The sequence below is a fragment of the Trichomonas vaginalis genome, chromosome IV (genome assembly GCF_026262505.1).
Source record: "Trichomonas vaginalis G3 chromosome IV, whole genome shotgun sequence".
Classification (NCBI taxonomy): Eukaryota; Parabasalia; order Trichomonadida; family Trichomonadidae; genus Trichomonas; species Trichomonas vaginalis.
The window spans coordinates 26,911,549-26,937,549 of record NC_067206.1 but is presented as its reverse complement, the minus strand read 5'-3'; the positions used below and the strand labels follow the sequence as shown (position 1 = coordinate 26,937,549).

Genomic DNA, 26,001 nt, shown 5'->3' with positions numbered 1-26,001 from the left:
TGGTAATTCCTAAAAGGTTAAAAACGGAATTGTTTCAAATCTCCAGATATAGGATGAAACTAATAAAGCCAATGTAAAAATAGTTGAATAAAGTATATTGTTATTAGAAACAACAACTAAAGAAATCAAAAGATAGGCGATAATTCTTAAATCGTAATAATTTGTGCTCCTGCATTCATTTGTAGAAATTCTGAGCTCAAATATTGTGCTCTTGAAGAACAAACCAATAAATCCTGGAATTAATATTGGAAAAATGTATTTCCAAATTTTATTTTGTCTATCGAAAACTGCATAGATAAAAATTAATGTAGTAATAGAGTTATTGCTAAGTTTGCATCTAATATGCTTTGAAACATCTGTTGGTGTGAAAATTAACGAATATATATCAACAACTCTAATTTTTATTGACTTGTAGAGTGGAAATGATGAAGTTATTATATCTGTTATTGCATAAGCTATTGAATAACTTAATAATGGAATAACTGACTGAGATAAAATTGTAATTTTGTTTTTTATTATAAAATAATTCGGAATTTTGAATAGACATGTAATTGATACAGATAATGATATAACAAATGGTAAAATATGCCATTCTATAACAATTATTGCAAAAATATTTGAAATTGCGAGATAAATGTAAACTGATCGCTTACTATTGCTTTCTTCGAATGATTTAATTGCTTTATATGCTGCAAAAACGGAAATAATTATGAAGGTGGAGTAATTATTTTGAATTGTAAATATTCCATCATGCGAGTATACTAACGATAGTACAAATGAGAGAATTAGCTTGTTTGAAGCGAAAACTAAGCAAATAAAAAGTATAACATTTGCCAGAGGGACGAACCCGTAATTTTGGATATGCTTCATATCTTTGTATGCCTTTAATATTGACGTGTTGAAGTTATCATAAACTTCAACTAAATCAATTGATTTAATTTTGTAATATTCATTGGTAAGATATATAAACTGAGAGTAAAAGTATACTACTGCAAGTAGTACAATGAATATTAGGCATCTCCCAATAAAAATATGAACACGAGATTTAGATAAATCCATTTATTTTTTAAATATTTTTTTTATTTGGATTTGTAAACTTCCAATAAAAAGTGACACTGAAAGAAAAATGTTCCAATATACTCCTAAAGATACTTTATACAATAGAACACGAAATGAAGGAAAAAGTCAATTCACAGCTGTAATAAAAGAACTTAATGAAGATGTAATTAATAAAGAAGCACAAATCAAATTACGAAAAGAAAAAAAGGAACAAAAGATTCAAAAAGAAAAAGAAGCATTAAGAGAACAGAGATTCCAACAACGGTGTATGCGAACAGAGCAAAAAATATTAGAAGAAGGAGCAAATTTAATATTAAATTGTAATTCTGTGTCAGTATTTGACCAATAATATTGCACACCATAATAATTTACCGAATGTGTCATGCTCACACTATTTTGAGAACAATTCAAAGGTATTAATACGTTTTTTAGAAGAAATTGCTTATTTCTTTGTCAAACTACGCTACTTCCAATTGGAAGTTTATTTCTTACTATGTTGATACCATGTATCAAGTGTATATTTTTTATTTTAATAATTTGTAAGTATATTTTATTTTGTTTATAAAATTGTGCATACTGATGCGAAGTATATTTTATTTTAATATATTAAAATCACTTCTGCCCAATTTATTTATGAATTTTTCAATATTTTATGGTCTATTTTGATACTTTACCGTTCCTACATTCATTTATAGTATCCTTCATTTCATCTCATCCAATTTATCACTTTTTTTAATTTTCTTGCATTTGAAATCAAAATTTCTAAATTGAGATTATAATTGTAAAAAATAAAGAAGGAAAAGGGGAAGAAAAGGAAAAAGAAAAGAAAAGAAGAAAGAAGGAAAAAAAAGAAAAAATAGGACAGTAGTAGGATATGACGGGTTTAGTGACTTTTTTTGTTACATCTATATATAGACGATGCATTAAAATATATTTATTTATAAATCATTAAAAAATTAACATTAATTTTAAAATAATTTATTTTTTATCTTTTATAAAAGAAGCTATATATAGATGATGTCAGATATTCCGCGATTAATTAAACATTGTTTAAATCCTGAATGGGTTAAACTTCAATTTAAAAATGAAGATTGTGAATTATTAAATGAATATGAAAGCCAAAATAAGCTAATGAGGTATAAATATAATGATAAATGGTTTAAACAACAAAACCACCTCACTAAAGTTCTTTGTAGATTAATGATTAAAACTGAGGAAAAAGAATTTAACGGGTTTAAATATCATCCATGTAAAATTTTAGAACTTGGTAACGAAAAACTATCAAAAGATAGAGTTGAAAGAGTAAATAAACTCGCTAAAGGTAATGGTAATGATGAAGAAGAATTTGATGAGTTCAACATAGAACTTTAAGAAACTAATGATTATTTGAATTTATGAAATCAATTATTTGATTCATTCTTTCTTCAATCTCTTCTATTCTTTTTGTTAAATCATCTATTTTCATTAATGAGGTGATTCTTGATTGAGGAATAGATTTCAAACTAACCACTCCTTTTATTTTTGAAATTTTGAATCCATCAACTTTAAACATTTTATTCAATTTACATGTTGTCAATTCTTCAAATAATTTTTTATTATTAGCATAATAGTCATTAAATTCTTCAACAGATGAAAAAATTTTTATTTCAGTAATTGGTTTAACAACGTTTATTTTTTGTTGAACATTTTCACTTTCATTTATTTCTTCCTCCTCTGTTTCATTTATTTTTAAAATCGGTTTCATTTATCATTAAATAAAAATTAGAATATAAGTGATGAAATATATTTTTTTAATTAATATTAAATCAGAAATGGCGGCGGGGAATTCATAGAAGGTTTCCTAAATGACATAATGAAGAAGGTGGATAAGGAATATGTGGATAGTGAGTTAATGAAGAAAGCAAATTTGGTTTATATTGATGAAAAAGATAATGAAATTAAAGAAAAGGTTGAATGGTATCATGAATGGACATCGGAGACTTTTAAAGTTAAAGCTGATACAGGATGGGTTTCAGGATGTTTAGACCTTAAAGCAGATAAAACTTATGTTGATGAAAATTATGCAAAGAAGTCGGAAGTAAATGATGTGATTACAAGCATGAAAAATGAAATACTTCAAACATTATATCCTGTTGGTTCTATTTATACGTCAATGAACTCAACAAATCCCGCAACAGTTTTGGGTTTTGGTACGTGGAAGCAGATTGTAGATAAATTCTTATACTGTGCTAGATATTCAAAGCAAACAGGAGGTTCGAAGAAAATTAAAGAAGCAAACCTTCCACCGCACACTCATACAGGAACTACAAACTTTTCTGGCGACCATAGCCACTCATTAAGAGACCACCCATTATACAACTCTGACTATGAAGCTGGTTATGATGTTTTATCTCCAGCTTATAACGATTCAACAAAAAAGACTTTTCGACAAACTGAACCAGGAGGAAATCATTCACACACTTTCACAACAAATCCAACAGGCTTGGGTAAAGATTACATGCCACCATTTGTGACTGTATTTGCATGGTACCGAATGAACTAAATATATTTTATGTCTGTAATTAATTAGGTAATGAAGTAATGGATGAACTGCAGAAATATATTTTATCGTTAATGGTTTTTAGGTTATTCAATAATTAATTATTTTTGAAGAACTGAAGGTGTCACTACGTCACTATGTGTCACCAGGTTAATTAACTTCTCTTAAAATTACTGACAACATGACATTTTGACAACAGTCCAGGAAATAAATTTTATCGTTTATGTTTACGTTAATGGTTTCATTAATTATGAAGGTGTCACTACGTCACCATGTGTCACCTGGTTAATTAACTCCTCTTAAAAAGTGTGACAACATGACATTTTGACAACAGTCCCGGAAATTTGATGCAGTCCAAAAATAAAGTTAGTTTTAAAATTATTTTTATTTTTTTTATTCCTATATAAATGACAGCAACAAACAACAACAGCAACTATATCGTTTCTGATGAAAAAGTTATTGATTCATTAGCTGAGGAATTAGTTGTGGCAGAAACTAAAACCCTCAACGAAAGAATTGGTGAAAACAAGATTGATTTACATAACTACCTCAAACACGATGGAGGAAGAGGAAGGAAAACTGGTATGGCTTTATTAGTAAATAAAATTTCAAATTTAACGATTATAGATGTTGATATCAATAAATCATACAATGATGAACTTAAAGAAACAGTTAGAAAAGATATTTTATCCAAACTTTCGGATAAAGATGTTATTGTTAAAACCGCTTCAGGAGGTCTTCACATTTATTGCAACACTAATTTCTTCTATGCAGTTTCGAACAGAATGATTAAATGTTATTCCTGCAATGATTATGATATCGATATCATGACTTCAATGGATGATTCAAAGCGTTCTTTAGTAGTTATGGCCGATTCAAGAGTTCGCAAGAATGCAACAGAACCAATCAAAACATACTCATTCATTCGTGGAAGTTATGATTCAACATTAACCAGAACAGTGAATGATATATTAAATGATTTGAATATTAAGGTAAGAGTTGAACAGAAGAACGAAGAAATAAAGACTATCATGAATGAAAACAAAGATGTAAACATTGACGATAAACTTGCCCAGAGCATAGTTGATGGCATCAGTGATTTTGAAGTACATAATGACGGTGGAAACATGAATTTAGAAAAAGAAGTTACATTATTCACACTGTTTCAAGCAATTAATTCGTTACCGGATCATTTGATTAATGAAGCATACGATAACGTTTATAACTTCTGCAGCTTAACTGAAAATGCAAAAAGTAATTTTGAAAAAGCACGTAATAGATATGCACATTTAATGACTTCTCCATTTGTTTTAGTGAAGATTCTAAAACTTTATCAAAAGGAATATTATGATGAATACGTTTTGCCTTTATTACGTAAGCCAAAAATAATATTTGATATAAAACTTGATGACTCGTTTTTGATAACAGATATTAGACGCAAGGCTGAAAATCATCAGTATAAAAACAGTTCTGAAGTAATTGAGGATTTATCACGCGTAATCCGTTTTGTAGATTGTGGAAACAAATACTTTATTCAGAAAGATTACAACATACACGACAAAATGAATCAAATATCATTCGTTCTTCAATCAAACATGAAAGAGTCACTCAAAATGATTAAATTATTTAAAGAAGAAGGTAAAACAATAACAGCATGGGATGTACTACTAAATCAATTATCCTCATTAACCGTTAAGGGTGTTTGCTTTAAATCTGATTCTCCAGATGTTTTCTCAACGTTTCAGGGTTATAAATACAACATTCTCGAAAAACCAGATTACTCAAAAATTGAGATGTTTATGAATTTCATTAAAGAAGCCATTTGTGATAATAACGATGAAGTGTATAAATACCTTCTCGGCTGGATTGCATCGATGATTCAACATCCTGGAATCAAGAATGAAACAGCAATTATTTTGAAAGGACTTCAGGGAACAGGTAAAAACAGATTCACAGACATTATTTCTGAACTTCTCGCTGGTTATTCATGTAAAAACATTACCGAAATAAGTGAGCTAACGGGTAATTTCAATTCGGTGGTTGAGAATAAAATGTTTCTTGTACTTAATGAACTCAAGAATGTAGGTAAAGACAGACTCGCAAACTTCAACGCTTTGAAATCAATTATTACGGATAATGAGATTAGAATTAATGAAAAGAATCAACCCAGAAGAACAGCACAGAATGTTGCCAATTTCATTTTGGTAACTAATAACGTCTACCCTGTCAAAATTGAAGTTGGAGACAGAAGATACGTAGTTTTAAGAGTTAATGGTAAATTCAAGGGTCAATTTGATTACTTCAAGAATTTAATGAATTCATGCACAAAGGAATTTTATGATAATTTACTGACGTATTTTATGCAATATGACCTTTCATCATTTAATGTACGAATCATACCGATGACTGAAGCCAAACAAGATTTAATTGAATTATCAACAAATCCTTTAGATGTATGGATAAATACACATTATGATGAATTGTGTGCAGGTATGACATGTAAAAATGCTCTATTCTGCAAACCATCAGACATGAAAGACAAAAACTTTCAAATGAGCATTAAGGATAAATGTGAAAGGAAACAGAGAAGAATAGATGGTAAACAAACATGGTGTTATGTTTTGAAAGAAGAAATGAAAGGATTATATAAACAGGTTGAACTAAACGATAATGAGGATTCATTTACTGATGATGAAATACCTGTAAATGAAGCTTTATAAAGTATGATTTGAATTTATTTTTGCATTAATCCTGCTGTGTTGTCAAAATGTCATGTTGTCGTCATTTTTAAGAGAAGTTAATTAACCAGGTGACACGTGGTGACGTAGTGACACCTTCAGTTCTTCAAAAATAATTCATAAATGCTTTCCTCCTTAATCCTGCTGTGTTGTCAAAATGTCATGTTGTCATCATTTTTAAGAGAAGTTAATTAACCGGGTGACACATGGTGACGTGGTGACACCTTCAGTTATTCAAAAATGCTTCATAAATGCCTTCTTCAAAAATAATTAATTATTTTGAAGAACCTAAAAACCATTAACGATAAAATAACTGATAACAAAATTTTATTTTTATATAAATGGATACCCCACAAGCTCAAAATTTACCACAATCTTCATTTTTAAATTGAAGTTTAACCCATTCAGGATTTAAACAATGTTTAATTAATCGCGGAATATCTGACATCATCTATATATAGCTTCTTTTATAAAAGATAAAAAATAAATTATTTTAAAATTAATGTTAATTTTTTAATGATTTATAAATAAATATATTTTAATGCATCGTCTATATATAGATGTAACAAAAAAAGTCACTAAACCCGTCATATCCTACTACTGTCCTATTTTTTCTTTTTTTTCCTTCTTTCTTCTTTTCTTTTCTTTTTCCTTTTCTTCCCCTTTTCCTTCTTTATTTTTTACAATTATAATCTCAATTTAGAAATTTTGATTTCAAATGCAAGAAAATTAAAAAAAGTGATAAATTGGATGAGATGAAATGAAGGATACTATAAATGAATGTAGGAACGGTAAAGTATCAAAATAGACCATAAAATATTGAAAAATTCATAAATAAATATATTTTAATGCATCGTCTATATATAGATGTAACAAAAAAAGTCACTAAACCCGTCATATCCTACTACTTAGGACATATTAAATTTAATACTCCGTAATTTATTTTGTTTCTGACACCGGGCCGGAGGCGGTGCGCGCCCGAAGGGCGCATCACCGCCGGAGGCCCGATTTTTTTTTGGAAATTAAATTTTGGGACTGGGACCCAGGAATTAAAAAATACTGGGAATTGGATAACAATTTTTGCAAAGGTCGCAATGCATAGTTTACGAGCTGAACTTGAGAGATTACAATTGAGGGCACAAAATTACAATCCATTTATTCGCATACAAGATAATGATTGGGAACAAGAGAGAAGGGACTTAATTGATCAAATTGATTCATTAGAGGATAAATTATCACAAGAGCAAATAAATAGAGAAAATTCAATTAATTCTCTAAACAATCAATTAGAAGAATATAGAAACATTATCGGACAACTCGGAAATGAAGCACAACCAAGAAATAGCGATGATACAATTAATTCTCTAATTAATCAATTAGAAGAATATAGAAACAGGATCAGACAACTCGAAAATGAAGCACAATCAAGAAACAATCAATTAGCAATATGCAAAAATAGAATCAAACAACTCGAAAATTTAGTACAAGCAAGAAATTGCGACAATACAATTACTTCTCTAAACAATCAATTAACGATACGTAGAAACAGAATCAGACAACTAGAAAATGAAGCAAGAAACAGAGATGATACAATTAATTCTCTAAATAATCAATTAACAATATGCAAAAATAGAATCAAACAACTCGAAAATGAAGCTCAAACAAGAGATAATGATGATACAATTAATTCTCTAAATAATCAATTAACAATATGCAAAAATAGAATCAAACAACTCGAAAATGAAGCTCAAACAAGAGATAATGATGATACAATTAATTCTCTAAATAATCAATTAACAATATGCAAAAATAGAATCAAACAACTCGAAAATGAAGCTCAAACAAGAGATAATGATGATACAATTAATTCTCTAAATAATCAATTAACAATATGCAAAAATAGAATCAAACAACTCGAAAATGAAGCTCAAACAAGAAATAGAGATATATCAGAGTTGCGTAATATCCAAGTTTTATTACAAGGAATTAGAATGCCTCAAGTTATACAAGTCCCTATAACCACAAATAAAGATAAGAAAGTATTTTATAAGTTTAAATCTATAATTGAAAATCAAGCAAATAAACCTAACAATTTTGGTGTTAAAGAAGATCTTTTAAGAGAAATGGTAGCCACGATTCAGAGTTTGTTAACAAAGAAAACATCACCAAATGCAGACGAAGTCGATAATTTCATACAAAGAATGACTGATGTCTTAAGTAAATTGGAAAGAATAATTAATTTCAATTAAAATATGGTACCCAAATCTGTATTTGTTAATTATGTTGAAAACGATGATCCATTCACCATTTATTTTAGTTCATCCAACGATTATATGATTTAATAATAATAAGGATGCCACTTTGGTTGCTTGTAAAGTGTCAGATTTTTTTGTAAAGTATATATATTCAAAAAAAGTATTCAATCGTTTTTTTATCCAAAATTTTGAGAGATGTCAGCCAAAACATTGTGAATCATTATCGCATGTATATTGATTTAATATCATTTTTAATAAGATATGTAATTATTCAATAAAAATTATTTAAGATATTCTATCGTAATTGATATAAAATTATTTTTCACAATTATGCTGACAGCAGTTGTTGGAACGTACACTGATAATGGAAGTAAAGGCATTTACTCTCTCAAAATTAGCCAGAATGATGGCAGTTTTTCCTTCCTTGAATCAGTTGAAGTAGATAATCCTTCTTATGTTATTTTAAATAGAAACAATACAAGAGTTTATGCAGTGAGTGAAATGCACAACGAGAAAGCGGCTCTTGTTGCGTTAGAGTTCGAAAAAATTAGTGGTCAATTTAAAGTCATCAATTCACAATTAACGCATGGAATGGATCCTTGCCATTTACTCCTTGGAGATGGTTTTGTTGTTACTGCTAACTATTCCAGTGGTAGTATTACTGTATTCCCATTGGATTCCAATGGTGGAATTCAAGAAGCAAGCCAAGTTATCAAATTTGAAGGAACGGGACCAGATAAAAGCAGACAAGAAATGCCTCATGCTCATCACGTATACTTTACACCAGATAGAAAATTCCTTCTTGTGAATGATTTAGGAACTGATAAAATTCACAAGTTTAAGGTCAATTCACAAGCACCATTTCTTTCTGAAACATATGAAGACATCAACGTTCAACCAGAATCAGGTCCTCGCCACTCAGTTTTTACGAAAAATGGAAAATATATGTATTTAATAAATGAACTCAACGGCCATGTGAATGCGTTTGTCAATCAGAATGGTACACTTTCCATGTTCCAGAGCATTATTTGCGATTCTGTTAGCGCAAGGGGTTCAGCTGATATTCATCTCTCCCCTGACGGGAAGTTTTTATATGCAAGCAACAGATTGAAACAAGATGGAATCTGTATTTACAAAATTGATAGTAGCAGTGGCTATCTTTCAAAAGTTGGCTACCAAATAACTGGAATTCATCCAAGAATATTCGATATTACTCCAAATGGTAAATTCCTATATGTTTGCTGCAGAGATAGCAATTGTATTGAAGTATACCAACGTAGTCTTGAATCAGGCTTATTGAGAAAAGATTCTGAAATCAAATTGCCTCATCCTGTTTGCATTAAGTTTGTTGAATTAAATTGATTTCACCCAAATAAAAATCTTCATTATATGCTTTATTTCCATATCTTTTTTAAATAATCAAGAATTTGTTAATAAAGTACATGACAACTAATTATGTATCGGAAAATTATAGTTAATACATCATGAAAGTAAAAAATTCTCAAAAATCTAATTCAAATTTCAGATTATTCATATGATTAAGACACATTTTTATAACCTAATAATGAAAGAAGTAAAAGTGAATTAAATACTAATGATTTATAATTAACAAACAAAATTATGATTTTCCCTCGATTTCTTTGATGTGTTTTGACAGTAGTTCTGTATTTTCGAACTCTTTTCCATAAGTTAGGATTGCCTCATTCAATTTCTTTCTGAATTTATCATCGTTTTCATAGAATGAAATCTTCAATCCTGGATTTAACCCTCTAACGTTCTTTGGCATAACTGATCTCCTTCTTGGACCTATTACCTGCAAAACCTGTGCATTTACAGACATTGCTGTATCCGGATATGTTAAATCTAACTTTGGGAACGGTATTTTGATTTTTTCTAGGTCAACTTCTTCATATTCAGGCGGAGTTCCGATATCTTTAATATCCATTTTAGTTGGTTTGAGGACAGAATCCTTCATCATCTTTAATTCTTCGAATAATTTATTTTTCTCTTCGCTCTTTCCCCATTTTTCATTTACAAGGGCCTCAAGCTTATCCATATTCTTTTCTAACTCAGCCATTGAGTCATCAAAGCTCTCTTCATAAAAAACTTGACCTCGAATTTCACCTTCCCAGACTCTGAGCCTTGAAGTGATCCATTCTATCTTAGATTCACAATTTAATATTCTCCAGAGAACTTCATCTCTCTTTTTAGCTGCTTTGTCGACTAAATCGTCAACTTGATCTTGAACTGTCGAATTGTTTTGTGTAAAATCGGTCCAATCATCGATCAACGTTCTTAGTGAGAATTTTCCTTCAGGGACAACTGGCGACATCAAGTCAAACATGATATCTGTAGTTTGATGAACGCGATCTTCAATCCATTTCATCTCATCGATAATTGTTTGCAATCTAGTCTTAATGGAATGATTTGTAGCAATTGTTCTCTTGAAGAAAGGCACTAAAATGGCAAGATCTGGTGATTGTTGGTACATTCCTAGTAATTCTTCGATTCTTCTATTAAATTCAAACTTATAGTCCATAACTTTGTTTAGTCTTTCTTCTGTATTCTCTTGAAAACGTGCATATACCTCATGATAACTCAAAATATTTGCTCTGTTGTGAGTTTTTTGAATTGGTACAACAAGATTGGCGCATGCTTTAGATTGTTCAACAATTTCATCAAATTTCTTCTTTAAATTATGTCCGAGATTCCGGTAGTGATTAATTTCATTTCCTAAATCAGTGAGATTCTTTGAAGATTGGTCCAAGCTAACGACAGATAGCATATCAGATAACTTTTGTATTTTGCCCATGCGATGAGTTAATGTTTTATTTGCTTTATCTATTTTTTCTTCTAATTCTTCGATATCTTCTTTGAGATGTTGATTGTCTCTCTCGAGAGTTAGAATTACTCCAGGAACTTTATCACGAAACAATCGATTGCCTTCTCCTACAAGCTCAAATGACTTTTGTTTCATGTATTTTATTTCTTTGCTCTTTGTATAATCTAATTTGTTTAATAGATTGTTTAAATCATTCATCAATAATGCTGATTTCGTTGAGATAGTTGTAGAGTCTCGTTGAAAATTCACTCCAAATTCTCGTAAATCAACAATTGAATCGATTGGATTCTCTCTGATTAGTATTTCCTTGGATATATTAAGAATTGTATCGTTTTTATCTTCGTTCTTCTTTGCAGGATCAAGCGGTGGTAGAGGTTGAGGAGACGACGTTATTTTAGGATTTTTGACAAAAATTCAACAAAATTTTTGACAATTCAAAAATCAATTTCTGACATGTTGTCAAAAAATATTTTTTTGTGAGAAATGAGTGTTGTTTTACTTTTTTCTGCATGTTGGTTTGGTTACGAACTGACAACATGCATCATACAAAACAGATTTGATTTTATATATCGCGCATCTTTAGGCGTTGGATTAGGAGTCGCGTTACAATCCTTATCTTTCTTTATTACATCAATGTTTTATCCATTAAACAGATTCCACGGCTATTTTATGTGCCTTACATACATGATTTTCTCTCTTTTACTTCATTTTATCAATATTAAAAGCAAACAATCATTAAAGTACAAAGGAACGTTATTTGAAACATACTTACTTATATTTTGTCCAGTTATTGTCGCACTTGCTGCAAAACACTGCTATTTACGAGATAAATACGTTGCAAGTGGCCCAACTTTTGCCGATTTACCATTTCATTTAAATATCATACGCTCTTTCTCAACAGGAATAAATTACAATCGATCATCTTTATTCGATGTTTGGTCTTCTTTTCAATCAAATTTATCTTTAGCTTATCCGATGTTTCACAACTTCTACATGGCTGCATTAATGAATACAGATGACAAAGGACCTGTTTTCATGCTACAACTTACAGCAGCATTGATGTGTTACGTTACAATAATTTTAATTCACGGATTAGCTTTAGTTTATACGAAAGATCATACGAATGCAGCCATATCTATCCTAGTATGGACCAATCTTGGTGGATTTGGCTACTGGTGTCTTTTTAAATACGGTACATCTTTTAATACAGCTGTTAATTTCATGAACCATCTTGGTACAGATACAAATGCATATACATTGCAACCACTTACGCAGATATTAATTCCCCAGCGTAGCTCTTTGTTTTCTTTCCCACTTGTTCTTGGAATTTTGATGTGTTTTGTCAAAATCACTCAAGAAAAGGAAATAAACATCAGATACATCATTCTTGCAGGCTTATGTACATGTACACTTCCTCAATTGCAAGTTCATAGCTTTGTTGCCATTGCTCAATACTCAATTTCTCTTTGTTTGATTTTTCTTTTCAAAACGAAAGAAAAATTTTGGCCATATTTCTTTAAATGGTCTCTTTATGGTCTGATCTCTTGTTCCATTGGAATTCCCTTAACATATCCATTCTGGGGACGTGCACATGAAGGAAAACTATTTTTAAACTACAAACCAATTTGGGATCAAAATGTTTACGGAAAATTCAAGTTCCCTTTGATCCAAGTTTGGTGGAATGGATATGGGCCATTTGGCTACATCATGATCTTGTTTGGATGGATTGCTGCTGATAAGACACAACTCTATCATTGGATAAGTTCTATGGTTGTTTGGTTTTTCGCTTCTTTCATTAGATATCAACCATGGGAAGGAGATAATCTAAAATTGTTTGCTGCTTGTTGGATACCTATTGCTGTTCCTTATGTCACACAGTTCTATTTATACGTGTACAGGAAAGCAAAACAGCATAAATACATCAGATATATTGTTATTTTCTTGATTGTTCAACAGATGTTTGCTGCTTTAATATCATTTCCTTTGGAGTTGTTGAAACCATTACAAGTCTATTTTCCTATTGACGAAGAAGCAGGATATTGGATACAAGAGAATATACCTACAGATGCTGTTATTTACAGTTATAGTTCTAGATTTAATCCTGCAACATCAATAGCAGGAAGACAGTTGTTTTATGGATTCATTTATTGGGTTTGTCAACATGGGGTTTACGCAAATAATAGAGCTCAAACAAATACGAATTTGTTGAATGAAAAATGGAATTGGAATATGTGGAAGAATCGGTCAATAGGATATGTACTTCAGAAGAAGAGAAATGCTCCTGTTTTCTCACATGAAGATAAGCCATTTTTGTTTTATTTGCAAAGTGAAAATGAAAAAGCTGTTTGGGAAACTATATTCGAAAATGAATGGTATTATATGTATAAACTATCGAAAGAGAATCCTTTCGAAAATACAAAGGTACAGCCAGAACATAAAGTAACCAAAAAGACGAAAAAGAGACATCCAAAAAGAACTTATAATATATAAATTTTTGTTTGTATATAAAAAAAGAGTTTTTTGCTACTATGAATTTTTCAATTCTACCTTTTCCTAAAATAGGAAAGTGTTAACAGCATTTGATTTCATAGTTCCTTAAAGAAAGTAAGTGTATATTTATTTAATTTTATCTTGGCATTGTAAAGATGGAGGAATTGACCATTTGGATCTACATTAGATGATTGACAAAAATTTTCGTTTAATAAACATAATCAACAGTTATTTTTTCCTTATTTTTGAGGAATTGAAGATTGGTTTATAGAGTATGAACGTTATAATTTCATTACTGATCAATGCGATATGAAAAATCTCGTTTGTTATAGATGTTTGGAACTGATACTTAAACAATGATGTTTTCATGAAAATAGTTAAGAAAATTATTTTAATCTATTTATTCGGAAGCGAGACTAACTCCCATGTCGAATGCTTGCTTTAAGATGTTTTCCTGATGTTCTTCAAACCACTTCTTCTTGAGGTCATTTGGCTCACCAGGGACCCACAACTTAGAAACATCTTTGGTTAGAAGTTGGAAGTAGTTGACAAGAACTTGGCACTTGCCTTTGAATACCATCTCAAGGTAATCTTTATTATGTTGGAATTGTGGAGCATAAATTCTTTCAAACATACTCTGTGGAGCTCCGCAGGTATATACAAGTCCAGTTTTTACTGGGCGTGTAAGGTTCGAGCGCTTTTCTTCGCAATAATTGAAATGGCAATATAAAAACCGCTGGAAGAAACTATAAAATGGACCAGTGAGATTTCCAAAGTAAACCGGTGATCCAATAACAAAAGCATCGGCGTTCTTAAGTTGCTCGATATACTTTGTGGCATCATCTTTAATGATACAAGATGCAGGGGCATTTGGTCTCTTGCATTGAAGGCATCCTTGGCATCCATGGAACTTCAATTTGTCTAAATGAACAATTTCTGCAGTTTTTCCAACTGATTCAACACCTTCCTTAATTGCTTTAAGGATGGTAACGGTGTTGTTGTTCTTTCTAGAACTGGCATTGAAGAGAAGAACATTTGCTGCAAACTTGCTTGGAGACGAAAGCATAGGAATGAACTGAAAAAAATTTAATTGAAATTTTTAAAGTCGATTGTTTGAAATTTGTATCGAATTGAATAAACATATGCGTTTCTAAAAAATTATGCTTTAAATACCAGTTTCCTTTATATTCTTAAAACCATAGATGATTAACGATAGATTTTCAGAATTTTGGAGAAACAAAAAGAATAATTCGTATTGATGAATTTTTTTGGAGATTTAACAATAATGTCATCCAATTATGCTATTTCAATAACCGAAGCTCTGATATAGTTTCAATATAATTTGTTGAAATTCTTCATTTTTTAAGTTTGCTTTTATGGTCGTGAGAATGTCTTTTTACATTAGCATAAAAGTATAGATGTTTATCCGAAATCTTGAAATATTTTTTTTCAATTGTCAATTTATTCCCAAATGCATATGTTAACAATATGAACACATGAAAAAACTAATGGCTCATAATATGTGAATGTTTATTTGTACCATTGTATTATGATGACCTAACTCAAAATTATTTCAAATTTGATTTTAATATTTTGTGAAAAAGATATTATTAAAGATAGATCATTAAAATGTTTAAAACTTGATACTCTTTGCAACAGTATCATATTTCTTCATGATTTGTTTCTGGAAATCTGTCAATTCTGCAACAGCATCGCCAATCTTAGTTTGTGGATTAATTTTTGAAACAGCATATTTAACGGAATTAATCCATGCTTTTGATTCCCTGAAACTGAAATATTGTGGAGAATGAGAGTGAACAAAATAGAAATCATTATCATTTGGTTTCTTAACATTGTACGAAAGAATGTTAAGACTTGGTCCATATTCTCCATTTCCTGTTGTTTGGAGCAAGAAATCTTTGACTGGTCCACCTGTTTTGAATTCACCAATAGATGACAGTACAGTGAAAGTACCTTCTTGAATCTTTCCATCAAAGTGATTGTCTCTGTATCCTCTTAATGATGCCCATGGTGCTCCTCTTTTGATCTGGTAGTTCATGTGCTCACGGAGTTTTGACATCAAAGTTTGTACATTGTCATTTTCCGTGACGTTTTCGGCATAAACATTGAAATTTGAGAAATATTGTCCTTGTGTAAGTTTATATCCTTTCTCTGCGTGCGGTCTGGTTCCAAACACTTCCCATAATCCTGTCTTATCGAATTTTCCATTAAAGGCAGACATAGATAGGATCATTGAAGAGAACATAGACTCTGTGAAGCCGTGTAACTTCTTATCTTTTTGACTGTAAACTTGAAAGTCGTTAATTTTGAGATGTTCGCGCATAGACATGATATATGGTGTTGTAGCAAGACGTTGTGGATCTTTGGTTGAAAATCTGACTGCTTTTTCATCGCATGGAATTGGAGGAAGATAATAATTCATTGAATTGATCTTCTCTATGAAAGGTTCGTATGTGGATGGATTAATTCCAATCTCTGGAATTGGTAAGTTCTGTACCATCAAGTTATTTAAGTATGTCAATGTACCGCCATCCAAAACGCAATGGCTTCCTACAATGGCAATCGCGTCTTCAGCAATTGCTATAGATGATAATGCTGTTGTCAATGGTCTTGTACAGTGTAGGTCAACATAATCTGCAATTTCATCTAAATTCTTTATTGCATCTGGAACTTTGAAGACTGGAACATCTCTCTTTTCGAATATAATGTGATTATTTTCAAAGTGGGAATGTAAACCAGCAAATGACTTACATAATTTTTCGAGATTCGAATCTCGGTCATTTTCGGAATTGAATTTCCATACACCAACTACATTGGTATTTGACTTCATCCACATTGTATCAATGTTGTCTGCTAAACGTCTCTGAATAGACATTCTACAAATGAAAAAATGATTGATTTTGAGATCAAATTCAAAATATCGAAAATTCAAATGAATTGAATGAGTATTCAATTTGATTAAGAATAACAGTCAATTGAGCTGCCATATAGTTACCATTTTCCAAAAGTATTAATGCATATTTTGTGAATATTTTAATTAATTATAACTAATATTCATCAGTCAAGAATATCACGAAGGAACATAATCCCCGTCATAGTTTCTGGTTGCAAATACATAAGGTAAACGTAGCCGTTCTTTATTAAGTTTACCAGCCACAAGGCAAGAAAAATGTTTGTACATTTATTTTTATTTTTTATTTTTTTTAATAAATATAAACACTTGACGTCAATACCTATTCTAAATATCCCTAAAGATATCACATAAATGGGTGTTATTAGGAAGAATGTATGAAATTATTCCAGCCGAAAAAAAAAATTACAAACAAGATAAACACTTTTAAAAACGCTTAACGTTTCAGATCGTTTTGGCAAAAAGAATATTATATTTTCTTGATCTGTTTACCAATTTGATTATTGAGACAAATTCCTAAAAAGTGACAGTATTTTGGCTTCATCAATACTAAATTCTAACTTTGTAATATTTTCATATCTTCCTCCTGATAGCACCCCTTTACGCGAAATTCGAAATATTCTTACTGATTCGTTAGTTCCACCACTTTTGATTTATCTAACTCATAGAGAATTAACTTTCCCACCAAATGTACAAATGCAAATTAAAGTCATCAAGATTCCAAAGGGAATAGTTCCTTCTGGAGCCCATTATTCTGAATTTAAAACAACTGTTTTTGATTTTCTTTTGTCAAATCCAAAAAATATTTCAAGAATTGGTGTTTGCTCAGCTCATGGTGATGATATTTGTCTTTATATGATGTGCAGATGGCTAATAGAAGAAGGAGGATTCACAGCACAAAGTTTCAAACAGCAAATTCAAGCTGTTCATGGATTAAGCTTCAGAAAACCAAAATATTTAATATCATTACAATCTTTATATGGAGAAATGCTGGTTGACAATCTAACATTGCAGTATTTTTCGGAAAAATTAATTGATCAAAATTTAATTCAAACTCAAAAACAATCTGAAGACAAAATTGTTGAACCAGTCCAAAAACATGAAATTCCTGTTAGTGTTGACATGATTCGTGTTGAATTCGACGAAAGCCGATTGAAATTAAATACAAAAGAAATTGATCCATTAATTAAATCTGTTGGAGTTGCTTTGGATCCTATTGATGAAGCAAACATCAAGAAAGATGTAGAATCGAATTTAACTGTTAAAAAAGAACGTTTGAATTTTGATAGATACTCATTAAAGGATATTGCTAACGAGAAAGACATATTTTGGATCATGGAAGATGCAAAAGGAGTTCATGTTTATCTTCTATTCAAATTAAGTTGTTGTTTTATTATTGGTGAACAAAATTGGGTCAGAAAAGTCAATCTTTACATGCCACCGTTAAATAGTAGTAACGAAACAATGCTTTATTCAATTTTCGAAGGTATTATATGGCATGATCCAAGTAAAAACAAATTGCAAATTATGTTTGTTGATATCATAAATAATGAAGCAAGTTCAACAATGTCACTTCCTTTTGCAGAAAGGGCTAATCTTATTGACCAAATATTAGCAAACAGGCAGCGAAAGATAGATGAGAATCAATTTGTTCATATTAGTAATGACTTTGATGTTCGCATAAGAAAATATTGTAGATTGAAATATTTGGATTTCTTGAAACAAAATTTCGAAGTACAAGATTCATCAATTTTGTTTAAATCAAAGGATGGAAGATACGGAAGCACTGAATACTTGTATGACGAAAATAATCCATTGATTATCACTGTAGAACTTAATATTTTGCTGGGTACTTTTTATGGTGTTGATAACGATGAAAAGCAATTTGTTATTTTCGATCATCCTACAAAAGAATTCGCAAAATATAATGAGTGTCTCATCGATATTATCTATAACAGAATGACAAATAAATGGGAAATGCTGTCATTGAGTAGTTCTAAAAGAGCAATGGATGGTGATCATTTAACAAATACAATTCTTGAAACAAGAAAACCTCCTTTGAATTTTGATATGCTCAAAAGGAAAATTGATAAGATCCTTCTAAAGCCGCAGTATGTTCAAGAAGAACTCGAAAGAGCAAAAATGAAATCATATGCTAAATAAAATACTTTTTATTTTTAATACATTTATTATTGCATTCATTTATTCTATTATTCATTGTAAGAACAAAACAAAAATGTCTCTCCTTTTTTTAAAATCAGCGGAGTGTATGATGTAGAAATGAAATTATCTGTCACACTATGAAAACGAAGATGTGTGTCACATTTCATGAATGTGCCTTTTTTTAAAACTCAATGAATCAATACACCCTTTCTTTTAAAATTCCTGATCTTTCAGGATGCGAATGTCCTTGTTATGCATTTACATAATGTGAAGGAAATGGCTTGTCCATGTAAGCCTAAACTATAAACAGGTTCTTTCTTATTCAACTTTTTTTTTTCTCCCCAAATTCTAAAAAATTATTTTTTGATGTTGATACGCACTTTCCGGAGTGCATTCAACGAAATTTCAATAATAATACTCTTAGCATTGATTATTTGCACTTCTATTGTTAATCAAGGACCAATAAATCGAGCACTTTCATACCATCCAAGGAAAATTATGTATAAAAAGCGATATCAACAAGTAGAAATGATTCACAATTTTACACTAAATGAAAGAATTTACACAGGCCGAGTTTTATTATCAAATAATACATTCACAAACGAATCTGTAAATTATGATAACAATTCTCTTGCATTTCAACATTCGATTCTTCAGCATTACATATTTTGTGACGTAAGTAGACAAGGAATTCGAACTTTTGGCGGAGAATTTTACATGCCAACAGATATTTTATTTCCTTGGAAAATATTACCATTCATAAATCATACCCTTCAAATATACGATAAAGCTGTTGTTGGATTTTGCTATCATCCGCAGTTTGGCCACGTTATTCAAGATATGATTGGTGGAATACTAAGTATTCCAAGCGAAATACTCAAAGGTTCGGAGATTTTCATACGATCTAATGAGTCACAGATCAAACAGTTCATGACAATTTTAGGTTTCGATCCAAATCATGTTCATGAGTTAAATGAAGAATGGATCTTTGTGAAAGATCTTTACATTGCTGTTGCAAGTTATCCTGTATCCAGTCTTCAAGTTTCTTTCAGAGATATTCATGATTTAATATATAAAGTGAATAATTTAACGGATATAGTGCCAACAGAGTACGTATTCATCAATAAAGAAAAGAACAATTGGGGATACGTCAAAAATATGGACGAATTATTTAATTTCACCAAAGATTTTTATAATAAATACAATTGGACGTTCCTTGCATCAGATTACGTGTTCAATATCTCAAATTCTATGAAGCAATTTTCACGTACAAAGGTTTTCGTGAGTGCAACAGGCTCCGCTTCGTTTAATATGATTTTTATGCATCCAAATTGCGGACTTTTGCTTATAGATTCGAGAGCATGCAACTCCCCATGCATAGCAATAGCTCATTCACTCGGAATATGGATGTACTACGTTGCTTCTGATCATATCAACAGAACTAAATTAACAGGAGGGAAAATTGAGTTAGAAATCTTCAACGAGACACTTTCATACGTATTAAGTGCAGTAGAAAATAAAAGATGGCCAGAAATAACTATTCCTTCACGTGAATTTATTGATTTTGACATTGAAGAAAAAAAGAAAATTGCGTTTTACGGAAAATATAAGGATAAGAAGACTTATTTCGTATACGAAAGATATATCGAGAATAATGTAATAACTAAGTACTATCCAAGAGCAAAAACTTATCTTGAACCAAAATAATTTTTATATTTATTGATTGCAAAGCTAATTTTTTGTTTTGTGTCAGATTTTCCTCCTAATTTTACGCGTCCACGTAAAATGACGCAATTATATGAAATACCCTACGTTCCCAACTTCTGGAAAACGGTTTTTCACCCTTATGATCAGTTTCAGACGCTTTGGGAGTCTCCCAAACTTTGATATTTTGCATTATGATAGAGAAACGCGTCTAGTTTAACGCACAGTTGTTTTAAAGGCAAATGATGATATCACATGAAATTATCAAATTATCAAATTTTGAAGTACCAGTCCAAAGGGTTAATTAGATCCTACACAGATGTGCGATAGTGAAACATATGTGTTCTTGATTTGAGAAGTCCTACTGATAGAGGTATGAATCTCACAGCTTTGTGTGAGTGTGTCTGACACTTGTATAGAGTGGAATATGCGCCGACATATATTATATAATAACATGTAGTTGATAATTATGAAAAAATAGAATTCGATGCGAATGATATTGAAAGTTGTTTTGTAATTTGATATTTTTCTTATATGTGTTAATTAGTAAATGGCTTGTTTGTTGTGATAGTACTGTGAAAAATGAAAGGTATTTTAAATTAAAAAAATGAGATTTTGAGATATCTCTAGAATTAAGAATTTATTATGTATTTGACTTTTATATAACTATGTGTAAAGGATTTCGATGTCTATATTCTTTAAATAAAATTAAATAAAATGAGATAAAAAATTAAAATGGACAAGAAGATATATGGAAATGTAATTTGTATTGTGTTAGTTGTTGGAAAAATGATTTTAATACAGATTTAAGGATTTGGAATGGATTTGAAATTAAATGATTTTAATTCAAGGAGTAATAAGATTTTGAACTGGTTTTTATTTTGTGAATGTAAACTCCTTCCATAGGATATGTATTAGAAAGATCAATGTCAAACTTTTTGAAAGAATTGTTTTTTTGTTGAGCGATTTTCTCATATTTAATAATATATTTCAGTTGGCGTATCTTACGCCCTTCCAAAAATATGTATTAGAAAGATGACTTATAATTTCATAAATTATTTTGTCCCGACGGTTTGAGAGGTTATCAGAATGGTTGCTTACACAATGCGTCAGCAAAATGTCGGTTGGGGTGCCCTTCTTGGCCTCCTGAGTACTCACCAAGATACCCCCAGCTCCCGCAAAACACCTCCCTTAGGTGCGCATTACCTGACGGCATTATTTTGCAATTATTTCAAATTTTTTAGATGTCTTTTGTTAAAGTTTGTTAACTAAAGACTTGAAAACAGCTTACCGCTTCAAGCTGCTCTCTTCCCGGTTCCTCTGCCGCAATCTTCTGTTTGATTGTGCGCAAAGCTCTCCTCCTTGTGAACCATGGCTGATAGAAAGAACTGAAAGACAGGATAGGAGGAACATGCCGGTTCAAGTTAACTTGCAATATGCTTCTGATTAGTGATTTTAGATGAAAGATTAGCGAAATCGCATTTAATTTGGATAGAAGGATTCAATTTTATGAAGCAGGCTCGTAGAAAATATGCAGGAATAGCACAATCTTTTGCAATCACAACGCGATTGCAAAACTTCGACCGACAAGAGTGTATTGTGCACTCTTGTCGGTCTGCATGTCTCATTCCGGGAGACATTGTCACTGCATGTCTCCCAGAATGAGACACTCTTCCGCATTCATAACTTGAATGCGGAAGTTTGACCGACAAGAGTGCACAATACACTCTTGTCGATCTAAATGTATCTTACAATCAAAGACACTTTCATACAATCTTTTCGAAGTTAAAAAAAAATTTAATTATTTCTTTCTTTTGTTTATTAAATCGCCTTACTCACGTACTAATCTCTTTTAGAGACTCTATCGAGCTATCCCCACATATAAACCTGTGACAATAATACATATTTACTCTCTTCATATTCTGATCTCATGACACATTATCGCAAAAACTATAATTATACAACACATCTCATAAAGTCTCATTTTAGCCCTATCTAAGCGTTCAAAACCTATTTTCCACACGTAATCTGATTCTTCTGGCTCCGCTGATTCGATTTCTGCTGTCAGATCGTGAAAATATGCATCACATAAAGAGATAAACACAACTCAAAATTATTGCTTTTTTTTTCAAATTGTCTATTCATCCATCTTTACATATTTATTATCTCCTCCGTTTCCCCTCACAAATTCTTTTAATTTTCTGAATAATACGTATAATAAAATGAATATCTCAAAAACTAAAACACAAAATTAATGTTGGAAAATGACTAGATATAATCTGAACTTTTGAATTCATACATTTTTGGAAAAAATTGAATTTTCAAAAAAAGAGCTTATTTGCTTTTTTTCTTCAATGTCAAAATCAATAAATTCACGTGAAGTTGTGCAATTTGCATTTATCTCTTTATGTGATGCAAAAAAAATTATTGATTTAGGTATGAACCTGAAGAGAAATTTTAAGGAAAATATTAAGTTGTGCAATTTGCATTTATCTCTTTATGTGATGCATATTTTCACGATCTGACAGCAGAAATCGAATCAGCGGAGCCAGAAGAATCAGATTACGTGTGGAAAATAGGTTTTGAACGCTTAGATAGGGCTAAAATGAGACTTTATGAGATGTGTTGTATAATTATAGTTTTTGCGATAATGTGTCATGAGATCAGAATATGAAGAGAGTAAATATGTATTATTGTCACAGGTTTATATGTGGGGATAGCTCGATAGAGTCTCTAAAAGAGATTAGTACGTGAGTAAGGCGATTTAATAAACAAAAGAAAGAAATAATTAAATTTTTTTTTTAACTTCGAAAAGATTGTATGAACGTGTCTTTGATTGTAAGATACATTTAGATCGACAAGAGTGTATTGTGCACTCTTGTCGGTCAAACTTCCGCATTCAAGTTATGAATGCGGAAGATTGTCTCATTCTGGGAGACATGCAGTGACAATGTCTCCCGGAATGAGACATGCAGACCGACAAGAGTGCACAATACACTCTTGTCGGTCAAACTTCCGCATTCAAGTTATGAATGCGGAAGAGTGTCTCATTCTGGGAGACATGCAGTGACAATGTCTCCCGGAATGAGACATGCAGACCGACAAGAGTGCACAATACACTCTTGTCGGTCAAACTTCCTAATACAAAATTTGATTCCCTTATTATCTTCTTAACAAAACTTAAGATTTCAATAATACATCATGAAAACATTCATTTACTACATTCACACTGTTATTCCTTTCTATAAATTAACTCATTTAATAGAATCTTGTTTTTATATCTTATTATTTTCTCATAATACTTCTAATTCCTCTATTTCCTCTTCCACATAAAATTTAATTTTGTAATGCTATCATATACACTTAATGTTTTCAAATTTTCAGATTTAAATTTAATCTTTATTTTCATCATCATTTATAATCTTGTTCCTATATAAAGTTATAATAAATTATCGTCAGATTCTAATATTTATGATTCTTACTACTCAATTCAATATAATTATGTTAGTCACTCATATTCAGGAGAATAATTTAAAAATCTATAGCTCATATTTTGATAGTTATATATTTAGATGATATATATTGCAATTCCGGTTTCAACACGATCAAATGCCAAACCAAGACAAAATATATATGAATTTTCAAAATATCGATTTACATTAGAATCTATATCTAATTTTATCAATACACAAGTAGGGAATGTTCAATACATCTTTGAGCAACGTGAATAGCACAATTTTATAGGATTATTTGTTGATTATATAAAATATAAGCCAAATCGAATCTGCTGTATAGTACTTTAGTTTATCATTGAATGTTAAATGTGTTCAGATAAATATTTGAGTCAGATATCGCATTTTCTAATTTCAAAATTTATCTCATGAAGTTAGAATTTATTTGATCATACAACATCATGTTAGTCAAACTAGAGTTCAATGGCGATTCTAAAATGGAACAAATGCTTGTTTTATCAAAATGTTAAAATATTAATCTAAAAAACTTAATATCTAATCAAATCATTCTAGAATTATTATATACAGGTATAGGCAATCTAAATGCACACGGAATTCGGAAAATTAAAAAGAATATTTATGAGATTATTAAATCTTATGTAATTCAATGAAAAGTAGATAATATGAATATCTATAGGCTATATATCAACATATGAGTTTTTGGTTTGACCAATACTATACTAATGTGATCAAATTAATCTGATTTCTTAGATTTTCATTTGAAGCATTTGCAGTAGTAGGGGTACCTTTATATATTAACATATTAAAAAATTGCGCTCCGATTCGCAGTTTCTTCATGATTTTGAGATTGCATTAGATTTCGCGATGCAGAAAAAAATCACTTTAGATTCCCGTCAAACTCTAAGTATAAGTCATGAAAATTTTCCAAGAGTTGGAAATATAGGGTATCTAGTATAAAAAATAAATTATGAATCTTATTTTTTTCATTCTCTCAAAATTGAATAGAAAATTTTACAAAATCATATTTAAGGAAACTTTGTACTACCAATTCTTTTCTAGATCAAGCTGATGATTATTGAAATTATAATGCTGACACTCAGTGTGTTCGTATATTGCATATATATCTATCAAATTCTCACGAAGAATGGGAAGATTTCTTCAATGCTTCAATCGATTATACACCATACAGAAATGAAAGCAAAGATCTTAGTGTTAACGCTGACAGCAGCTATTACATCTCTCTTTGTCTCTTTATTCGCCTTAATTCTTCAGGTGCCGTTCGTATCTCGTCTTCTACAAGCAATAATCTCAAATTCCTCATTGATACTAGCTCATTTGACGAATGTGAACACACTAGCGACAAAGGTGGGTCTTTATACATAAGTTCTTCTACAAGTGAATGCATTCAAGATCGAATCTGCAGTTTTGGCTCTAAATCACCAAAAGAAGGTGTTTACTGTTATGTTTACGTTTCTCGTACATCACCATGTAAGAATTATCTCCTTGATTCAACAATTTCTTCAAGTAGTACTCCATATTCAAACGGATATTCTAATCTTTATTTGCACAATGGTGAAATAAGTGTGAAGTCAATCAACATTTCATATTCAAAAATATTCTATAGAAATTTCTACAAGATTGATTGTAGTTCTAACTCAAATGTAACTTATTCAACATTTTCAAACTGCTCACCCGTATTTACAAGTAATTATGAAGCATATCATGATGGACATCCTTCACTTGAATTTAAAATTCTTTTTTGTAATTATTACGGCAACAAATGCAGATTGTTTATTGGCAGTGATT

At 30.7% G+C, this 26,001-nt stretch overlaps 9 protein-coding genes across 9 annotated transcripts, besides 1 other annotated feature; 6 read left to right on the top strand and 3 right to left on the bottom strand.

The window, feature by feature from the left end:
- Positions 1–2,914: 2,914 nt before the first annotated feature.
- Positions 2,915–6,590: a mobile genetic element.
- TVAGG3_0175500 (uncharacterized protein) lies at positions 4,006–6,318 on the top strand (the record flags this gene model as incomplete). The annotated part of the gene is made up of 1 exon (XM_051225454.1): positions 4,006–6,318. One exon carries the CDS (start codon positions 4,006–4,008, stop codon positions 6,316–6,318), a length of 2,313 nt encoding a protein of 770 aa, XP_051110440.1.
- Positions 6,591–7,430: 840 nt separating the features above from the next.
- TVAGG3_0175480 (uncharacterized protein) lies at positions 7,431–8,585 on the top strand (the record flags this gene model as incomplete). Its single annotated transcript, XM_001582277.1, has 1 exon — positions 7,431–8,585. The coding sequence occupies one exon, from the start codon at positions 7,431–7,433 to the stop codon at positions 8,583–8,585; it is 1,155 nt and encodes a 384-aa protein (XP_001582327.1).
- A 336-nt stretch (positions 8,586–8,921) lies between these two features.
- Positions 8,922–9,953, top strand: TVAGG3_0175470 (lactonase, 7-bladed beta-propeller; the record flags this gene model as incomplete). Its single annotated transcript, XM_001582278.1, has 1 exon — positions 8,922–9,953. The coding sequence occupies one exon, from the start codon at positions 8,922–8,924 to the stop codon at positions 9,951–9,953; it is 1,032 nt and encodes a 343-aa protein (XP_001582328.1).
- A 237-nt stretch (positions 9,954–10,190) lies between these two features.
- On the bottom strand, positions 10,191–11,838 carry TVAGG3_0175460 (uncharacterized protein; the record flags this gene model as incomplete). Its single annotated transcript, XM_001582279.1, has 1 exon — positions 10,210–11,631. The coding sequence occupies one exon, from the start codon at positions 11,629–11,631 to the stop codon at positions 10,210–10,212; it is 1,422 nt and encodes a 473-aa protein (XP_001582329.1).
- A 56-nt stretch (positions 11,839–11,894) lies between these two features.
- TVAGG3_0175450 (uncharacterized protein) lies at positions 11,895–13,955 on the top strand (the record flags this gene model as incomplete). Its single annotated transcript, XM_001582280.1, has 1 exon — positions 11,917–13,923. One exon carries the CDS (start codon positions 11,917–11,919, stop codon positions 13,921–13,923), a length of 2,007 nt encoding a protein of 668 aa, XP_001582330.1.
- Positions 13,956–14,323: 368 nt separating this feature from the next.
- Positions 14,324–14,989, bottom strand: TVAGG3_0175440 (NAD(P)H-dependent FMN-containing OXIDOreductase YWQN-related family; the record flags this gene model as incomplete). Its single annotated transcript, XM_001582281.1, has 1 exon — positions 14,324–14,989. One exon carries the CDS (start codon positions 14,987–14,989, stop codon positions 14,324–14,326), a length of 666 nt encoding a protein of 221 aa, XP_001582331.1.
- Positions 14,990–15,483: 494 nt separating this feature from the next.
- TVAGG3_0175430 (uncharacterized protein) lies at positions 15,484–16,819 on the bottom strand (the record flags this gene model as incomplete). Its single annotated transcript, XM_001582282.1, has 1 exon — positions 15,557–16,819. One exon carries the CDS (start codon positions 16,817–16,819, stop codon positions 15,557–15,559), a length of 1,263 nt encoding a protein of 420 aa, XP_001582332.1.
- A 577-nt stretch (positions 16,820–17,396) lies between these two features.
- TVAGG3_0175420 (DNA ligase/mRNA capping enzyme domain-containing protein) lies at positions 17,397–19,329 on the top strand (the record flags this gene model as incomplete). Its single annotated transcript, XM_001582283.1, has 1 exon — positions 17,552–19,018. The coding sequence occupies one exon, from the start codon at positions 17,552–17,554 to the stop codon at positions 19,016–19,018; it is 1,467 nt and encodes a 488-aa protein (XP_001582333.1).
- A 55-nt stretch (positions 19,330–19,384) lies between these two features.
- Positions 19,385–21,283, top strand: TVAGG3_0175410 (glycosyltransferase family; the record flags this gene model as incomplete). Its single annotated transcript, XM_001582284.1, has 1 exon — positions 19,385–20,725. The coding sequence occupies one exon, from the start codon at positions 19,385–19,387 to the stop codon at positions 20,723–20,725; it is 1,341 nt and encodes a 446-aa protein (XP_001582334.1).
- Between the last annotated feature and the right edge of the window lie 4,718 nt (positions 21,284–26,001).